This window comes from Anomaloglossus baeobatrachus, chromosome 3 (assembly GCF_048569485.1).
Source record: "Anomaloglossus baeobatrachus isolate aAnoBae1 chromosome 3, aAnoBae1.hap1, whole genome shotgun sequence".
Classification (NCBI taxonomy): domain Eukaryota; kingdom Metazoa; phylum Chordata; class Amphibia; order Anura; family Aromobatidae; genus Anomaloglossus; species Anomaloglossus baeobatrachus.
Window position 1 is genome coordinate 100,609,383 of NC_134355.1, and position 21,124 is coordinate 100,630,506.

The 21,124-nt window shown below is 47.4% G+C and overlaps 1 protein-coding gene across 2 annotated transcripts in view; it reads left to right on the top strand.

The window, feature by feature from the left end:
• PSME4 (proteasome activator subunit 4) overlaps nucleotides 1-21,124 on the top strand; it is a 250,124-nt gene that overhangs the window by 217,088 nt on the left and 11,912 nt on the right. For both annotated transcript variants that reach the window (XM_075339344.1, XM_075339345.1), the window contains 3 exons: nucleotides 1,291-1,419; nucleotides 3,271-3,426; nucleotides 19,677-19,839. In XM_075339344.1, coding sequence (XP_075195459.1) covers nucleotides 1,291-1,419; nucleotides 3,271-3,426; nucleotides 19,677-19,839 — 448 coding nt within the window. The remainder of the gene's footprint in view (nucleotides 1-1,290; nucleotides 1,420-3,270; nucleotides 3,427-19,676; nucleotides 19,840-21,124) is intronic.

Below are 21,124 nucleotides of genomic sequence, written 5' to 3' on the forward strand. Positions count from 1 at the left end.
GACAAGGGGCAGTGGTTCACAGTGCTGTTCACTGATAAGTCGATTCACACTGAGCAGAAATTCTAGCCTCCGATAATGTTGGACATGTCAAGGAGCGCGCTATGCATCAGCCACTCTTGTCACCAGATGAGCCTTTGGTAGTGGTGGTGTTACAGTGTGGGCAGATGTGTCTTATCAATACAGAACTGCCCTACACTTTGTCAATAGTACAGTGACAAGCCCCTACCACTGATTTCATCATGGACGACAATGCTCTAGCTCATTGAGGTTGCTTCATTAGAGAACAGCTGCTGGAGATTGGGGTACCTCTAATGGAGCGGCTGCACTTACTCCAGACCTGAATCCCAGAGAAAACCTATGGGATCAGCTGAGTTGCTGTGTAGAGGCTCATAACACGGTACCCCCTAACCTCAAGGACCTTAGGGCTGCCCTTCAAGAAGAGTGGGATGCCATGCCTCCATAGACAATACCTCCACTTGTGACCAGCAGGAGACATCGTTGTCAGCTGTACTTGATGCTCAAGGCCACATGACAAGTTATTGGGACATTGAGATTTTTTGGCGGTATGCCCACCACTGCTGGCTTTTTTTTTTTCAATAAATTATATATATTATACATACACACACACACACACCGCTCTAGTTCACCAAAAAAAAAACAACAATATAACAGACACTAGATTTTTGCCCAGCTCAAAGTTGCACAATAATGGAGCTTTCAATGTTTTAAAAAATGTGTGGCACCGGGCCGTGGTGACGCTGCCGTGTGCCTTATGCGACAAATTTTACTTCAGTCCCTAAATGGAGTAAGATTTGTAGCGAGCGACAGGTAGGTGTATGACACTTTAGTGACCCCCTTGATTCATTAAATGAATCAGGTGCCTAGGACTCTACCACAACCCCCCATTAAGAGTAGTTTTGATGAATTGGGGCCATAGTGTCTAAGCGTCACCAATACTTTGCTGTCTAAATAACTGCAGAGTCCAAACCTCCTCCTGGTAGTACTGTCAGCACAAAAACTGTGCCCCAGGAGCTCCATGTCTTCCATGGCCAAACAGCTGCATGAAAGCCTTACATCACCAAGCACAATGCGGCGTGTAATTGAATCATGTAAAGCCGTGGTGTTTGTCACCTTGGAAAAACTGTTTTATGGGATTTATATATTACCTATAGACAACAACTATTATATAGTTACAGTATGTGATGCACAATATAAGAATAAAGTGTGTAAGAGTCTTTTTATACCTTGTAGTCATTTCTAACTTTTTTGTTTTTGTTGTTCCCTCACTAGATTGCACCTGTAGAAAATGATACAAACTATGATGAGTTGAAAAGAGATGCAAAAATGTGCTTATCCCTGATGTCTCAAGGGCTGCTGTACCCCGAACAGGTGTCCATGGCTCTCAGTGTATTAAAACAAGTGAGTATGTTGTCCGTGGTCAGTCATTTGAATATCTGTGGCTGCTATTTGACAGGTGGGGTGTAGAGAACCTCCTGTAGCTCCATGGACAGTTAATCATTTTACATTTGTGATCTATTTTCCATGTTTAATGTGTAGATAATTTATTTCAGCTTCCTCCATTAAAGGGAACCTGTCAGGTCCAATATGCACCCAGAACCACGAGCAGTTCTGGGTGTATATTAGTAATTCCTGCCTAACCGTCCCTGTATACACTAGTATAGATAAAGGGAGCTTTAGAAAAAGTATTTATAAAGATCTTTTTCCCGTATGCTAATGAGCGAGGGGTCTAGTCCCCTGGGCATTGGTTCCTTAGCCAGTCGCCCCCATTAGCATGTTAGTACACCCTTGTGGGCCTCTGTGGGTATGCTAACATGCTAATGAATACTAAGCGTCACACGAAGATCTCACTCACCTCTCTGCTGCCATCACCGCCTGACTCTGGATTTCGGCTCAGTGTGCATGACCCCGGAGTTTGGGTCATGCGCACTATGAAGCCGGGTGTACGCTTCCTGGCTTCAAACTGAAGAAGTGCGCATGACTGAACCTCCGGGGTCATGCGCACTGAGCCGAAATCCAGCGATGGCAGCGGAGAGTTGAGTGAGATCATCCTGTGATGCTGCGTATTCATTAGCATGATGGCACACCCACAGGGACGTACTAACATGCTAATGAGGGGCGACTAACCAGGGGATCTAACGACCAGGTGACTAGTCCCCTCGCTCATTAGCATATGGTAAAAAATCTTTTGGAATACTTTTTTCTAAAGATATTTATCAGTTAGTGTATACAGGGACGGTTAGGCAGGGATTAGTAATATTTACCCAGAACTGCTCGTGGTTCTGAGTGCATATTGGACCTGACAGGTTCACTTTTAAGGACCTCCTCCATCTTCACCAAGCTCCACACAGGCGCACTAGGATATGCATTTTCTCCACACCCCTGCATAGACTAGCCACAGGATAAAGCTTCGGGAAAGGCTCTATGAGCTGAAATGTTGGTTTCTCAATTGTGCAGAAAAATAAACACAAAAAATAGACATTACCTGCTGTTTACTATATTTCCTACATGTGCCAGAATTATTTTTCCCATATATAGAAACGGATGACATACGTATGACAAATGAGAGAAAAAATGAGTTTTCAGGATTAAACTGCCAATTATTGTTTTTTTTCTATATGCTTGTGCCAACTTCCCTTCAAGATGGTTGTAGTCTCAACTACTGTATTGTTTTATTAGTTTTGTTACATTACTTGACCAACTATAGCTTTGTTAATCGATTAACTGTTTGTGTGTTTGAGGTAATGGATAATTGATTGCTAGTCTGAATTGCTCAAAACCTTTCCTTGAATATTAAGGCCCCTGTGTTTTTTGCCACCATTTTTTTTTTTTTGGTGCATTTTGTTGCCCAAAACTGCATGTCTCTCCTTCTCCCTGAAAAGTCTGAGAATTCAGAAATGCTGTGCACACATTGCTTATTTTTTCCTTATAGTTTTGGGTGGCGAAAAAAAAAAGCACTGTCAAATTGTAAGGTTTTGTTCTGTGTTTTTTAGCCCTTCCAATCATTGAATACACTAATTAAAAAAAAAACAAAAACATGGAACCAAAACGCACCCAAAAAATGCATTTTGTTGTGGGGGGTTTTCGGCCACAAAATGCGTTTTTGTTTTTTTTGTTTTGTTTTTTTGCCGTAAGGTGTAGTTTTTAGGTGCAACATTTTTCTGCAGTGTGCGCGCATACCCTAAAAATTCTGAGTTTGACACATATGAACACTTATTTCTTACTGACCTTTTCTGCCATTTGAATCCGTAGACTGCAAGAAGTAGTTCCTGGCATGCGAGATATACGGTCTTAACCTATACTCAGACAATGGTCTTCTACAATCTCTTTATGTTCCTTAATATTGAAGAAACCGTACAAGGCATCAGATGGCTGGTTTTGCAGCTGATGGCAGATGAGCAACTAGAGGTAACTAATGTGACATTACTCAATCCCTTCACTCAGAAAACAAAGAATATCTTACTTTTGACAGACGTGTGTGTGTGTGTGTGTGTGTGTGTGTGTGTGTCTCACCATCCCAGCCCTTGTACACGTTCCAATTCCTCAAAGCCTCAGTGGATTCTGCAGCTCCCTGACATTTCAGAGCCCTCACCAGCTCTGTATGCACAGGATCTCCTGCACATGTGCTCCAACAAAGATGGCTCCCACCGGCACACAGAGATCATGTGACAAACGACCGCTCCATTAAATCCCATGAGACACACCTACGTATGGGAGGTATGTGGATGGTCAGTCCCGCCCATCACTTCTGACCATCCCATGAACCCAGCCCTGAATGTGTACAACTATCCTCATGGAACTACAAGTTCCAGAGAAACATTCCAGGTTCAGATCGCAGAGGATTTCCACCTCTGTGACACATACCAGCCATCTGCCACATTGCCGGTTGTATCCTTACAGTACATATATTCCATAGAAATACAAATCAATAAACCAAAAGTGGGAGGACCCACGATTTGATTACCAGCAGCTCATCAGAAACATTAAAAAAAGAACAGAGAGCAAAATTGCTGATTACCAAAATATATTTATTTAAACATCAAAGTGCAAGAGCATACATAGAGCAAAACTTTAAAATAGGGAGGACAGGAGTAGTAGATGTCAATCACAGACCAAGGAAAACTATGTTCTCTTCATTCATATAAATGTATATATATCCAGCAGATAGTAAGTTACATAACCATATATAATTAAACACCATAAAGTGGTTAGAGATATATATAGTCAACAACCCGCTGGACCTGATAGTGTCAGGTAGCAATGAAATTAAATAAAAAAGACAGACATCACAGAATCAGATGTACATAAATAATCAATGGTAATCACCAGGTCTGAAGGCAAAAGGACCCGGACACACGTTTTGCAACCTCTGAAAAGTATCGTGTGTGTGTGTGTGTTATTAATATATCTATCTATCTATCTACCGTATTTTTCGGACTATAAGACGCACCTGACCATAAGACGCACCCTGGTTTTAGAGGAGGAAAATAGGAAAATAAAATTTTAACCAAAAAATATGGTCATGACACACTGTTATGGGGCGAGGATCTGCTGCTGACACTGTTATGGGGGTAATGTCCCCAAATTCTCTACTAAGGTACCCCATTCTGATAAGGATCCTCCTGCCTTGTATATGATCCTGCTCATATACCCCCCATCCTGCTAATAATATACCCCCCATCCATCCTGCTAATAATATACCCCCCATCCATCCTGCTAATAATATACCCCCATCCATCCTGCTCATGATATGCCCCCATCCATCCTGCTCATGATATGCCCCCATCCATCCTGCTCATGATATGCCCCCATCCATCCTGCTCATGATATGCCCCCATCCATCCTGCTCATGATATGCCCCCATCCATCCTGCTCATGATATGCCCCCATCCATCCTGCTCAAGATATGCCCCCATCCATCCTGCTCATGATATGCCCCCATCCATCCTGCTCAAGATATGCCCCCATCCATCCTGCTCATGAAATGCCCCCATCCATCCTGCTCATGAAATGCCCCCATCCATCCTGCTCATGAAATGCCCCCATCCATCCTGCTCATGAAATGCCCCCATCCATCCTGCTCATGATATGCCCCCATCCATCCTGCTCATGATATGCCCCCATCCATCCTGCTCATGATATCCCCCCATCCATCCTGCTCATGATATACCCCCCATCCATCCTGCTCATGATATACCCCCCATCCATCCTGCTCATGAAATGCCCCCATCCTGGTAAATGGCTTGTATCCTGTGGCACAGGAAAAAAAAAATAAACGTTTATACTTACCTTTCCTCACTCCCTGAAGCACTGATCTTTGTCTCAGCTGCAGCGCCGCTGTGTGGAGCAGTCAACGTTGTCTGCAGCATCGCGTCTTCCTGTCTGTGCCGGCGGTAAGCTGATCGATTCTGGTGGATACTAGCGGCGCGCACAGCGATGACGTCATCGCGGTGCGCGCCGCTAGTGTCCAGATCAGCTGACCGCCGGCCACAGACAGGAAGACGCGATGCTGCAGGGGGGCGGCTCCACACACGGTGACGGGGTGAGTACACTGATTCAGTGCACCCCGCGCTGATAATGATGCACGGGGGGCAGTGAATACAGCCGCACATGATCACTCCAGGCTGTAGTTGCCAGGGGTGATCACGGCCGGCTGCTAATTATGCACCCCCCCCCCCATCACCCCGCCCACCTGTCAGCGCCGGTTTCGCTGAGAGATGATGGGCGTGCATATGTAATGAGCGGGCCCACGTGGTCACGGCAGGCTGCTACAGCTCTCTCTCTCTCTCTCTATCCATCCATCCATCCATCCATCCACATATAAACATATATATACACATATAATAATTATATATATATATATACACACAATAATATTGTATATATGTATATACACACAATAAAATATATATATATATATATATATATATATATATATATATATATATATATATATATATATATATATATATATATATATATATATATATATATATATACACACACAATAATGTGTGTGTGTGTATATATATATATATATATATATATATATATATATATATAATATATATATATATATAATTTCTTTATCGTTCCTATGGGAGACCCATACATTGGGTGTATAGCTTCTGCCTCCGGAGGACACACAAAGTACTACACTAAAAAGTGTAGCTCCTCCCTCTGAGCATATACACCCCCTGGATAACCAGATCTAGCAAGTTCATTGCTTTGTGTTCAGGAGGCATACATCCACACATGCATTCTCATCTGATTTTTCATTTTTGGAAAGTTTTTGAAGAAAAGCGGGTCCAAGCCTGGACTCCCGGCATGTCCCTTCTCACCCCACTGTGTCGGCGGTGTTGTTAAGGTTGATTCCAAGGCTGGAGCCTTACATGCCGCGCTCCTTCACCATCCCTCGGGCTCTGGCTTGAAGTGGGAGCCAGCACGGTTCTCCTTGCTTTGCAGGAGACCGGTCTCCATCCGCAGCCCTTCAGGATCCTGCTGGACGGAGCACTCATCCCCAGGGACTTGGAACCCTGCGTCTCAGCAAGCTAAGTACCTGAGACGTTTATATTCGGGGGGTCCCGGTACTTTATTATGGTGGGAGAGTGTGCTGTGTAACTTTTCTGACATTTCCGGCCGGTTCTCTGGTTGTCGCCTGAGAACCGCGCCGATGGTGCCTGCGCGCCGGCCACATCGCTTAAATTTAGGCCCCGACTTTGCCGGAGGCCTACTTTCGATTTCACTGCCCTCGCATCTCAATCATGCAGAGGGACAGTGCGACTCCGCCCAGCGGCCGTTCGGCACAGGGGAGGGACAATCCTCTCCAGATTCCGCTCTCAGAGCAGGTCCCGCCCCCTCTCCTCGCTCCGGCACCATTTTCTCAGCGTTTTTCTCTGGATCAGCGCTGGCTGCAGCATCCCTGCTAAGCTGCTTGGGGGTCCGGGCTGTGGGATCTGGAGGGCACACAAACGGTCTGGTAAGCCACAACCTCCGGTTGTGGACCTTCTTATATACTCTCTGTGGGTCATTCTGGCTCAGAGCCCCCACTTCAGCAGCATGTCTCACACGAGGAGCAAGGCTGTACTCAATATGCACTGCATGTAAGCTCGTGCTGCCTGAACCAAGCACATATCCACATTGTGATGCCTGCTCTAACCTGAAGCCTGGAATCGCACCCACAGTGGTCCCTCCGGCTGCTCCGGCTCCGGTGGCTGAACCCCCGGCTTGGGTAGAATCCTTCTCTAGGTCAATCTCCCAGTCTTTTGCCGACTCCATGGGACAGCTGTCCCGGACTTTGCTGAACATGCATCAGCCCCCTTCTCAGGGCGCCTCTGCTGCTAGGGCTCTCTCAGCGGAGCTCACAGAGGATTCTTCATCTGGTCCCAGACCCCGACCTCCTAAAAGGAGACGCAGGGTCCCCTCTCCTTCCTCGTCCCGCGGCTCTGATTCAAGAGCTGACTCGCAGGACGAGGAGGATGCCTTTACTGGGGGCTCGGAGGCTACCTCCATGTGCCCCATTGATCTGTCCGAAAGTGACTCAGATGTTAGTGATTTGATTGCGTCCATTAATTCTGTACTGGACCTCAATCCGCCAGTATCAGAGGAGCAACTCTCTCTGGCAGAAAAGCACCAGTTTACCTTGCCTAAGAGGACAAGGAGTGTGTTCTTTAACCACTCCAGTTTTCAGGCCACTGTGACCAAGCCTAGGGCCTGTCCTGACAAACGCTTCCCAAAGCGTGGTTCTGATGACCGTTTTCCCTTTCCACCTGAGGTGGTCAAGGAGTGGGCTCATTCACCAAAGGTAGACCCTCCGGTGTCTAGACTCTCAGCCCGGACCGTTGTATCAGTGGCTGATGGCACCTCTCTTAAGGATTCCACTGACCGCCAGGTTGATCTTCTGGCCAAATCTGTATATGAGGCGGCAGGGGCCTCGTTCTCCCGATCTTTTGCAGCAGTGTGGCCTCTCAAAGCCATCTCTGCTTCTCTAGAGGAGATGCATTCCCTCACCAGGGAATCTATGCCCGAAATGGTTGCCTTAACTTCCCAAGCTTCAGATTTTTCATCCTATGCCATGTCTGCCATGCTGGAGGCTTCTCACCGCACTGCGGTGGCTTCGGCTAATTCCCTCGCTATCCGCAGGATCTTGTGGCTTCGAGAGTGGAAGGCAGATGCTTCTTCAAAGAAGTACCTTGCTGGGCTCCCTTTTGCTGGATCCAGGCTATTCGGTGAATAACTGGATAAAATTATTAAGGAAGCTACTGGCGGGAAGAGTACTTCCATGCCACAAACTAAAACCAGGAAACCTGTCCAGGGTAGGAACCAGTTGAGGTTTCGTTCCTTTCGTTCCTCCAACTGGTCATCCTCTAAGCCCTCGGCCTCGTCCACTAACTCAGCCAAGGACCAAAAACCCAACTGGCGCACAAAGGCGCGTCCACAAAAGACCGCAGGAGCTGCTGCCACTAAGGCAGCCTCCTCTTGACTATCTGGCCGCGCCAGCAACGTCCTTAGTCGGTGGCAGGCTCTCCCACTTTGGCGACGTGTGGTTTCAACACGTCTCCGATCAGTGGGTGCGGGATATCATCTTCCACGGCTACAGGATAGAATTCTCTTCCAGCCCGCCAAACAGATTTTTTCTGTCAACTCCCCCCTGCTCCAAGGCCGTCGCCTTCTCTCAGGCCGTGGCATCCTTGCAGGCCAACGGAGTAATTGTACCGGTTTCCGCCCGGGAACGGTTTAGACGTTTCTACTCAAATCTCTTCCTAGTCCCCAAAAAGGACGGTTCCTTCCGGCCCATCCTGAATCTCAAGCTTCTCAACAAGCATGTTCAGGTGCGGCATTTTCGCATGGAGTCTCTGCGATCAGTCATTGCCTCAATGACATTTCCTGGCATCTGACATTTCCTGGCATCCATCGACATCAGAGATGCCTATCTGCATGTGCCAATTGCAGTTTCACACCAGCGTTGGCTACGTTTTGCAATCGGAGAGGAACATTTCCAATTCGTGGCTCTCCCCTTCGGGTTAGCCACGGCCCCTCGAGTATTCACCAAGGTCATGGCAGCAGTGGTTGCGGTTCTGCACCTCCAGGGGTTGGCAGTGATTCCTTACCTGGACGACCTTCTAGTCAAGGCTTCATCCAGCGCAGACTGTCAGCGAAGTGTCTCGCTCACTCTCGCCACTCTAGCCCAATTCGGGTGGCTTGTCAATCTGCCCAAATCCACTCTGACTCCGACCCAGAGGCTCACGTACCTAGGGATGCAGTTCGAGACTCTGCCGGCACTTGTGAAGCTGCCCTTAGTCAAACAGCAGTCCCTCCATCTGGCGGTGCGCTCTCTGCTGAGGCCCCGCCGTCATTCCATCAGGCACCTGATGCAGGTGCTGGGTCAGATGGTGGCGTCAATGGAGGCTGTTCCCTTTGCCCAGTTCCATCTGCGTCCTCTGCAGCTGGACATTCTCCGCTGTTGGGACAAGCGGACTTCGTCCTTGCACAGACTAGTGGCTCTGTCGCCACAGACCAGGGGCTCCCTTCAGTGGTGGCTTCGGCCCCTCTCTCTGTCTCAGGGACGCTCCTTCCTGGCCCCGTCCTGGGTGATCCTCACCACGGATGCTGGGGAGCGGTATGTCTCCACCACCGAGCACAGGGCACTTGGACTCCGTCCGAATCAGCCCTCTCGATCAATGTGCTGGAAACCAGAGCTGTGCTTGTAACTCTCCTAGCCTTTCACCACCTTTTGGCGGGCAAGCACATCCGAGTCCAGTCAGACAACGCGACAGCGGTTGCCTACATCAATCACCAAGGCGGGACACGCAGCCGCCTGGCAATGTTGGAGGTTCAACGCATCCTTCAATGGACGGAGGACTCCAAGTCCACCATATCCGCAGTCCACATCCCAGGCGTGGAAAACTGGGAAGCAGATTATCTCAGCCGTCAAACCGTGGACAGTGGCGAGTGGTCCCTGCATCCGGCAGTGTTTCAGTCAATCTGCCGCAAGTGGGGCACTCCGGAAGTGGATCTAATGGCATCCCGGCACAACAACAAGGTTCCGGTTTACGTGGCTCGCTCCCACGATCCTCAGGCCCTTGCAGCGGACGCTCTGGTTCAAGACTGGTCCCAGTTTCGTCTGTCCTACGTGTTTCCCCCTCTAGCTCTCTTGCCCAGAGTTCTGCGCAAGAACAGAATGGAGGGCCGTCGGGTCATCCTCATTGCTCCGGACTGGCCCAGGCAAGCTTGGTACCCAGACCTACTCCATCTGTCTGTAGAGGTGCCGTGGCATCTTCCGGACCGTCCAGACCTTCTCTCACAAGGTCCGTTTTTCCGCCAGAATTCTGCGGCTCTCAGATTGACGGCGTGGCTCTTGAGTCCTGGATCTTGACGGCTTCTGGTATTCCTCCTGAAATCATCTCCACTATGACTCGGGCTCGGAAGTCTTCCTCGGCCAAAATCTATCACAGGACCTGGAGAATTTTCCTGTCCTGGTGTCGCTCTTCCGGCCATGCTCCTTGGCCCTTTTCCTTGCCGACCCTTTTGTCCTTTCTACAGTCCGGTCTGCAGCTAGGACTATCCCTCAATTCCCTCAAGGGACAAGTCTCGGCTCTGTCAGGGTTGTTCCAGCAGCGTATCGCCCGGCTGGCTTAGGTGCACACCTTCTTGCAGGGCGCGTCTCACATCATTCCGCCTTACCGGCGGCCCTTGGATCCCTGGGACCTCAATCTGGTCCTCACGGCCTTGCAGAAACCCCCCTTTGAGCCTCTTAGGGAGGTTTCTTTGTCTCGTCTTTCACAGAAAGTGGTCTTTCTGGTGGCCATAACTTCCCTCAGGAGAGTCTCTGATTTGGCTGCGCTCTCTTCGGAGTCACCTTTTTTGGTTTTTCATCAAGACAAGGTGGTTCTCCGTCCGACTCCGGACTTTCTCCCTAAGGTGGTTTCTCCTTTCCACCTTAACCAGGGGGGAACACTATTCTCCTTAAGGAGACTTTGCAAGCCAGTCTGGCTGCCAGGTAAGGGGACTTATAGCTGCAATGCCCCTCTGGGAAATATTCAAATTGTCTCTCCAGTAAAGGAGACAAACTCTAGCACAGCGCCACCTATTGGAAGTAGCGATCCTAAAAGTCACAAGTGGATTTTCAACAATCCTTTGCAATATGACTCAGGATATATAAGCCAGATCAGAATCCCAATTTGCAGACACGGTGTTTAGTCCCCTTACCTGGCAGCCAGACTGGCTTGCAAAGTCTCCTTAAGGAGAATAGTGTTCCCCCGTGGTCCCCACATAGCTTTCTCATGAGCCAGATCAGACACCCCCATACTTTGCACTGACGAGGGGCAAGCACCCCGAAACACCGTGTCTGCAAATTGGGATTCTGATCTGGCTTATATATCCTGAGTCATATTGCAAAGGATTGTTGAAAATCCACTTGTGACTTTTAGGATCGCTACTTCCAATAGGTGGCGCTGTGCTAGAGTTTGTCTCCTTTACTGGAGAGACACCTTAACCAGGACATTTCCCTGCCTTCCTTTTGTCCGGCTCCTGTTCATCGCTTTGAAAAAGCGTTGCATACTCTGGATCTGGTGCGGGCGCTCCAGATCTATGTGTCTCGCACCGCTGTTCTTAGGCGGTGCACCTCTCTTTTTGTGCTAACCACAGGTCGGCGTAAGAGCCTCTCGGCTTCTAAGCCGACCATAGCTCGTTGGATTAGGTCGGCCATTTCCGATGCCTACCAGTGTACTCAGGTGCCTCCCCCGCCGGGGATCAAGGCACACTCGACCAGAGCTGTCGGTGCCTCTTGGGCTTTCAGGCACCAGGCTTCGGCTCAGCAGGTCTGTCAGGCTGCCACTTGGACTAGTCTGCATACCTTTTCAAAGCACTACCAAGTGCATGCTCATGCTTCGGCAGATGCGAGCTTGGGCAGACGCATCCTTCAGGCGGCTGTCGCCCATTTGTGAAGTTAGGCTCCGCCTACTTCTCAGTTTTCTGTTTATTCCCACCATGGACTGCTTTGAGACCTCCCAATGTCTGGGTCTCCCATAGGAACGATAAAGAAAAAGAGAATTTCTTTGTCGCTCCATTGGGAGACCCAGACAATTGGGTGTATAGCTTCTGCCTCCGGAGGCCACACAAAGTATTACACTGAAAAGTGTAACCCCTCCCCTCTGCCTATACACCCTCCCGTGCATCACGGGCTCCTCAGTTTTATGCTTTGTGTGGAAGGAGGCACACATCCACTCATGCATTCCCATTTTAGTCAGCAGCAGCTGCTGATTTTATCGGTTGGAAGAAAAGAGGGCCCCCACAGGGCCCCCGGCATGCTCCCTTCTCACCCCACTACGTCGGCGGTGCTGTTAAGGTTGAGGTACCCATTGCGGGTACAGAGGCTGGAGCCACATGCCGTTTTCCTTCACCATCCCTTAGAGGCTCTGGGAGAAGTGGGATCCTGACCGGTCATCCATTCACTGGGACCGGGCTCCCTCCGCAGCCCCTGTGGGAATCTGCCGGACAGGAGTCTATGTATCCTCAGGGACAGGGCCCTGCATCTAAAGGTACTCTGTGTCCCCATGGTGACTGTGCATGGAGCGCTTGTTTCACAGACGCTGCAGCAGCTGCTGGTTTGTGAAGACCGGGACTTCCGCGCCGACCGAGCCTGTTTGTCGGCCGCGGTATTAAATTTAGTCCCCGGCTTCATTGCGGCCTAGTACCATAACTCCCGCCCCCGGGCCTGCCAGGTTAATTGCCGGGTCGCCTGAAGCTTCTCCCCCACCTAGGGTCTGTGTACCCCGTCGTGCCTTCGGTCCCGGACCGGTGATTAGGCCCAGACTACTGACCATCCTCCAAGACAGGTCCCAGGCACCTACCCTCAATCCCCTGCGACCGGGGGTCCGACTCCTCTAGGTCCAGACCATCGTATGCAACCTAGTGTAATTCTCCCCTGGGAGCTACAACTCCCAGCTTCCTCAGAGCTCCTCACAGCTCGAGGGCTACCACTCAACTCACTTAACACCTCCCTGCCTGACCCTTAGGTGGGCGTCCCTATTCCTGCTTAAACAGTCCACTGGTGTGCCTGACAGATGTGGTGCAAGGTGTATCTAGGATTTGTGGAGGCAGTACTGCAGGTTAGGTTCCCAGAACTATGGGGCTTTGACCCCTGCACAGGGAGAGAAATATTGTGCAGAACCCTGTGACAACCTGAATAGTCCAGGGCGTCACAAATTGGTGCATTATCATCCTGAAAGATGGCGTTCCCTTCCGGGAACAGTGCTTGAACCATGGGATGCACTTGGTCGCCCAAAATGCCTAAATAATCTCGTCTGTTAATGCTTCCATGAAGGGATATCATTGGCCCGGCGGATCTCCACGAAATAGCACCCCAGATCATCACAGAACCTCCACCATGTTTTACGGTTGGGAGAAGGCAGTCTGGATTGAATGCTTCTTTCGGCTGTCTCCAAACGTACACTCGGCCGGAGGTCGGAAATAGGGTAAACGATGATTTGTCTGAGAATATCACATGTTTCCACTGCTCGAGGGACCAATTCTGGAGGTTTCTACACCACTCTAAAAGCTTGGACACATTTGTCATTGAGAGCAGCGGTTTTCTAATTGCAGCTCTTCCGTGGAATCCAGATTTGTGCAGCTCCCGACGAACAGTTTTCGTGGAAACTGGGTTCTGTAGGTGTTCATTGAGCTCCACAGTGATTTTCGGAGCCGTGGTCTTGCGATGCTCTCTCACAATTCGCTTTAGAGTCCGACGGTCTCTCTGTCAACTTCGACTTTCGGCCGGACCTGTGCTTTGCTGCGGACGTTTTTCCTTCCCTTTCAAATGCAGACATTACTTTGGACACAGTACCTCTTGACACGTCAAGCATTCGTGCACTTTGTTACATTAGCGCCTGCCATACGAGCACCAGCAATTTGGCCTCTTTGAAAATCCGAGAAGTCTGCCATTGGTATCAGGTTCTTACAGTTCTGCAAAACAAACAGTTAATTTACATACACATCGCATAACACAAATAATCAACTACAATACATTAACATATGTCACGGTTTGCATGTCTATAACATGTTCGAAGATTATGATGCTAAAACGTTGTGTTTCCATTATTTTGTCCAACGTGTGTGTGTGTGTGTGTGTGTGTGTGTGTGTGTGTGTATATATGTGTGTATAATATATGCAATATAATGTATATTCTCTATCTGTCGACTGCTGCATCCTTACCTTTCCCTGTAGATTGTGAGCCCTCGCAGGCAGGGTTTTCTCTCCTCTTGTACCAGTCCGTGCCTCAAAATGCTCATGATTAATGTACTTTTCTATGTGCCCCTTTTTCACATGTTAAGAGCCATGGAATAAATGGTGGTATAATAACTAATGAAATAGATAAAAATATATATATTATATTTATCTCATGGTCATAGCCAGGTATGTTGGCACCCTTGGAATTGTTCCAGACTGAAGTATTTCTTCTATATCCTTTGATTGTTTTCATGCTTTGTAAAGTGGTAGTTCCTTTTTCTCCTATTTAGATTTTCTACAGATATATGGCTTCACTATTAAGATATGTCTTGAAATGTGAGGGGCCTTGGCTCTTTGGTAAGAAGGTGAAGGTATTTTCACTGGTTAAGTACCATCCACATATAATAATATTGGTGGAGACACATCTTGCTATAGACTCAGCTAGGTGGGTGAAGAAACCCTGGGTACAAGGGTCGGCACACCAGCTATTCTAAAGGAATTTCATTGCTATTCCACAAACTGGTTAGGTGGGAAGAGATCCAGAAGACCATTTTGTTTTTACGTCTGCAGGAATAAATTCTAAAGAGTATTTATTAATGTCTTTTTATATAATCCTCCCCCAGCTAACTTAGAATTAAACGAGCGGTGATTTCTCCTTAAGCTACCCAGATGGCATATGTATGGGAGACTTTAATTTGGTTATAAATAATAATTAGGACGAATTTAGATTGAGAGGAACAACCCCTGTGACTAGATTCTCTTCTACCACTTTGTTGTCATACATGGAGGGTAATGGATGGTTGCATTTATGGCGAGCTTCCCACCCTGCACTTGTCACTCCTTATCTAGGCATACTTTATCTCAGATTGTTTGTTTTTAGCTCTATTGGTGTGGCTATCTGTGTGGAGAAGGTGGAGAATGGTGGCAGAGGGATTTTAGTCCACAGCCCGGTAATACTTACTTACACTCCTAAGGGGTGCTTCACACACAGCGAGATCGCTGCCGAGATCGCTGCTGAGTCACGCTTTTTGTGACGCAGCAGTGACCTCATTAGCGATCTCGCTGTGTGTGACACTGAGCAGCGATCTGGCCCCTGCTGCGAGATCGCTGCTCGTTACACACAGCCCTGGTTCGTTTTCTTCAAAGCCGCTCTCCTGCTGTGACACACAGATCGCTGTGTGTGACAGCAAGAGAGCGACAAATGAAGCGAGCAGGGAGCAGGAGCCGGCGTCTGACAGCTGAGGTAAGCTGTATCCAAGATAAACATCGGGTAACCAAGGTGGTTACCCGATATTTACCTTAGTTACCAGCCTCTGCAGCTCTCACGCTGCCTGTGCTGCCGGCTCCGGCTCTCTGCACATGTAGCTGCTGTACACATCGGGTTAATTAACCCGATGTGTACAGCAGCTAGGAGAGCAAGGAGCCAGCGCTCAGTGTGCGCGGCTCCCTGCTCCCTGCTCACACTGGTAACTAATGTAAACATCGGGTAACCATACCCGATGTTTACCTTAGTTACCAGTCTCCGCAGCTTCCAGACGGCGGCTCCGTGCAAGCGCAGCGTCGCTTGCACGTCGCTGCTGGCTGGGGGCTGTTCACTGGTCGCTGGTGAGATCTGCCTGTTTGACAGCTCACCAGCGACCATGTAGCGATGCAGCAGCGATCCTGACCAGGTGAGATCGCTGGTCGGATCGCTGCTGCATCGCTAAGTGTGAAGGGACCCTAATGGACCAAATAGATCATAGGCCTCCCTGGGAATTTAATTGCTTTTGACTGACGCTCATAGGCCCCAATTATAGAATTCCTGATGAACTGGAATGGTTATTTTGGGATACAATTAAGGTATATCATAGAGGTAGCCTGTTCTTTACTTTTTCATATATTAAGAAAGTGGTTTCTCGGACATGGATATAGGGTCTAATTTAGGGGAGGCAAAACATATATATCTAACCCCACAGAGGCAATTAAAGTGAGAAGGTTTTAGTTTCAACATCATTATGCATATCCTACTGATGCTAAGTTGAAGGATAAGTTTGTTTTCTATATTTTTGTTGTTTTTTTTTTTTTACTCATCAGTCTTATTTTGAATCAATCTAGAAGCTATTGGCTTTTATGGCTTGTCAACATAACATGGCTAATGCTATTCTCAAGATTAGAGCTATAGTTGGCTCAATGGTAACGTCTGCAGATTGCATTACTCATTGTTTCCGAGCATATTATTACACTTTATACAAATCTAAGTGCCCTGTTAAAGGGAACCTGTCACCAGAATTTTCGCAATTAAACTAAAAGAATCCCCTTCTGCAGCTCCTGGGCTGGATTCTAAAAAGGTTCATCTTGCTACTGGCCCCCCTTTCAGACCTAAATAAACACTTTATAAAATCTTACCTTTTGGTATGCTAATGAGGTTTTCTGGCCACTGGGGTGGGCTGTTTTTTGTCCGTTATTCCCCCTCCTGCCGCTGTTCGCAACCCCCCATTGTTCATTTACATACATGAGGCCGCCACCCTCATGTAACGCAGTGCTCCTGAGTTCTCGCGTATGCCCAGTGGCACTCTCGCGGAACTGAGCATTGTTGCAAATTGCGAGCGCTGGTGAGGTTATTCCGCAGACGCGAGATTATGGGCGGCGCTGGAATCTCATCACCAGCGTCATCCAAGTACCCGCCCATGATCTCGTGCCCGCGCTTTTCCCTCTGCCTTCACCGTTATGCGCTAGTGCTGGCCATATCATCCACGTTACCTATTACCGAGGGTACGAGATTATGGGCGGGTACTTTGATGACGCTGGTGATGACATTCTGGCGCCGCCCATAATCTCGCGCCTGCGCAATAACCTCACCAGTGCTCGCAATTTTCACAATGCTCAGTCCTGCGATAGTGCCACTGGGCATGCGCGAGAACTCAGGAGCACTGGGTTACATGAGGGCGGCGGCCTCATGTATGTAAATGAACAATGGGGGACGGCGAACAGTGGCAAGAGGGGGAATAACGGACAAAAAATAACCCGCCCCAGTGGCCAGAAAACCTCATTAGCATACCAAAAGGTAAGATTTTATTAAGTGTTTAGGTCTGGAAGGGGGGCCCGTAGCAAGATGAACTTTTCTAGAATGCAGCCCAGGAGCTGCAGAAGGGGATTCTTAGTTTATTTGCGAAAATTCTGGTGACAGATTCCCTTTAATATAGATGATTGTCTTCCGTACTGTAATGGATTTACAGTACCCTACTCGTGAGAGTCAGCAAACCATTTTAGATGCTGATATAACTAAAGAAATCAGCATGGCCCTGAGTGACGTGGCCTCCGGTAAAGCATCGGGCCCAGATGGGCTCCTGCTGAAATTGTACATTAGATATCAAAAGATTTTAATTCCCCACATTATATAGGTTTAAGGGGTATTTTTTTTTTTCTTTTTCTTCATGCGATCGGACCTCAGCTGTGGGGGGCGGGCCAGCACTGAGGAGGGGAGGGAGGGATTTATCTCTCTCTCCTCCGTAGCCGGCTATTCCCATTCTCGCTCTGCACTTACATTACACTGGTGTACTGTGAGTGTAGTGTGATTTTTCTCTCGCCCCATAGACTTGAATGGGTTTGAGAGAAACTAGGATCGCATTGCACCCGCAGATTGCTGCGATTGTTTTCTCAGTCCGATTAGGGCTGAGAAAATAATCGCTCATAGGTGCTGGCACACGGGCTAATATTGGTCCGAGTGGAATGCGATGTTTATTGCATTCCACTCGCTTCGATTTTCATGCCTTGTGGCTTAGGCCAAAACGTATAACTTTACACATGGGTGAAACTTGTTTGGAGTGTGTCCCCATGCCCCCTAACACTGTCCAATCAGTGCTGCAATGCCAGACTTCACAAGCACACTCTTTTGACAAGCAAATAGGTTGAGACCATGTTGTCAATTTATTCATAACTTTCCAGGATGGTGAATGGTACAATGCAGAGATCAGAGCCAAGATGCTCCACATTTGAGCTCTCCAACCCTTAGTGGGTTTTTCTCTTGAGGCTCTTCCTATACCCATGGCTGCGACCATTGCAGATTATATGACCACAAGCCGTGTACACAAAGATGTGTGCTTTCATATAAGTGGCCCGTAACTGCATAGCTGACCGATTTCTGGCTTGTCTGAGAATAATTTGAATGTACAAAAACTGGAACTGTGTGCAAGGAACAGGGAGAGACAAATGTGAAGCTCCCCAGTGAGTGTGTTCATTTTACAGCCGAGCCTCCACTTATTCTATTCATGTCTCATTCATTAACACTGTCCCCGAGAGGGGCCTGCAAATTGTCTGCAGAATTTCTAACATACTTTTTCACTTCATACGTTAGAAAATTCTTAATCAATTTGATCACATTTTAATAATGTACGCTGGACGTGCAAATGAGCTTATTGTCAGTTGGTCTATGTAATTAGAACAGCACTTGCCGTTACACTTACTGATTTGTGCGACTCTAGGACATTATGTTCAAGGAGATAATTTGCGATTATCTGTCACATTACATGCAGAGCTCCGCTCCTTGCTTTGTTCACTGAGCAGATGAACCTCTTTGTTTACATTTTACCATGTAACAATATGTACTTATTAGTAATTATGATCTGATAATTAATAGCGACATACTTAACCTATTCCTGGCCGTGGAAGTATACCACCAGTGGTTTATATAGCCCAAGTCGCTTTACATGACTTGCGGCCTCTCAATGGGGTTCACTTTTTTCTTCATAATTTTTTTTGTTAAAATCCACTAATTATACAAATAATTTTTGATCCTGAAATGCTTTATATGATATTAAATATCCAGAAAATGTCATTACATGTGGACTCCAACAGTTTCTGCTAGGCGGTCACTGCTGCCAGCTCCGATCCACGGATGTAAATTCCATCTGTAATCTTGTGTTTACATATCTAATATATATGTTAACCCAAGTAATGTGTGGGTTAAGAGAATATATATATATATATATAGGGAAGGGCAGTCTCCAGTCAAGGAAACTGCCTATGCGAAAACATGGTATCCATCCACAGACAGCTGTTGCGGCGTATTTGCCGTTCACCAGTGTGGAGTAGGAAACTGGCTAGTGGGAGCAATGCCTAGTAAAAGGCTACATAGGAAAGGATGGTTGTTGGGGTTTTTTCCTACCATTTTTCATCAACTGAACTCTTAAATAAAATTAGACATTTTAGCGTGTCCTTTTATTGTGGCCAGCTTAAGGCGCACCTGTCTAATCAGCATCTTTATATGTCACACCTTTAAGGTGGATGGATTGTCTCGGTAAAGAAGTGCTCACTAGCACAGATTTAGGCAAATTTGTGAACAATATTTGAGAGAAAAAGGAGATGGATAGATTATATAGATAATTAGAGAGATAAAGATTTACATTATACTTTTGTATGTTTTGTTCTAATCTTGTCTTGCCTTTGTCTTCAGGTCCGAGAAATGGCCGCCACTACGCTCAGTGGTCTTTTACAATGCAATTTCCTGAAGATGGACGCAGCCATGCAAGCACACTTTGAGAAGCTTTGCAAAACAAGACTGCCTAATAAACGAAAGAGAGAACTAGGAACAGCCGTGGATATGATCCCGTCAGGAGGTGGGTAGCTTCCAGTGCATTTCTTCTTGGAGTATTTGTTTTGAGGGGAGGGAGGCGGGGGTGCCAGGAGGGAGTTATCAACTAATTTTTTAATAGTGTCTTACATAAACAAACGTATTCCCCCCATTCCTTCATGTTTTCTTTTCTACCTGATGTCCAATCCGGTAACCAATTATTGCATGCTATATACACACATATATATACAGATATTACTGCAGAAGAGCAGGTGTTTTAATTCATTTAGTTGACAGGTTATCTTCCACTTGATACTAGTTCAAGCATAAGGTGAGACATCTTATCTCTTTAACATTGATCTGGTTGCCAAGCCTGGAGAGTGAAGCCAAAGAACCCAAAGTTTCTCAAATTATGTATATTTTTTATGCTGCAGATTGTGTGTCCTTGGTTGGTATTGGACACATGTCTTTTCACATGGAGAGACATGGTCAATTACCTGAAACTTTCAGAAGGTCTTGGGTTTGACAAACTGATTAAATGATAACATAGGACACCTCATAATCACCAGGTATTCAGTCATTGAGAGGACTGCTGTCTGAATGCTTATTACCTAGCGACGACGACGACATTATTATTATTGCGCCATTTATTCCATGGCGCTTTATATGTGAAAGGGGTATACAAAATAGGGACGAGTACAATAATCATAAACAATACAAGGCACAGACTGGTACAGGAGGAAAGAGGACCCTGTCCGCGAGGGCTCACAGTCTACAAGGGATGGGTGAGGATACAGTAAGTGAGGGTAGAGCTGGTCGTGCGGCGCTGTATCAGACAGAGGGTTAAAGTAGGTTGTAGCCTTGTCGAAAGAGGTGGGTCTTCAGGTTCCTTTTTGAAGCTTGTCAAGTTAGGCAAGAGTCTGTTATGTTGTGGCAGAGCATTCCAGAGTATGGAGGAGGCACGTGAGAAATCTTAGATGCAATGGTGGGAAGAGGAGATGAGAGGGGAGTAGAGAAGGAGATCTTGTGAGGATCGAAGGTTACTTGCAGGTAAGTACCGGGAGACTAGGTCACAGATGTAGGGAGGAGACAGGTTGTGGATGGCTTTGTAAGTGATGGTTAGGGTTTTGAACTGGAGTCGTTGGGCAATGGAAAGCCAGTGAAGGGATTGGCAGAGAGGAGAGGTCGGGGAGTAGCGGGGGGACAGGTGGATTAGTCGGGCAGCATAGTTTAGAATAGATTGTAGGGGGGCAAGACTGTTAGAAGGGAGGCCACAGAGCAGGAGGTTGCAATAATCCAGGCTGGAGATTATAAGGGCATGCACTACGTTT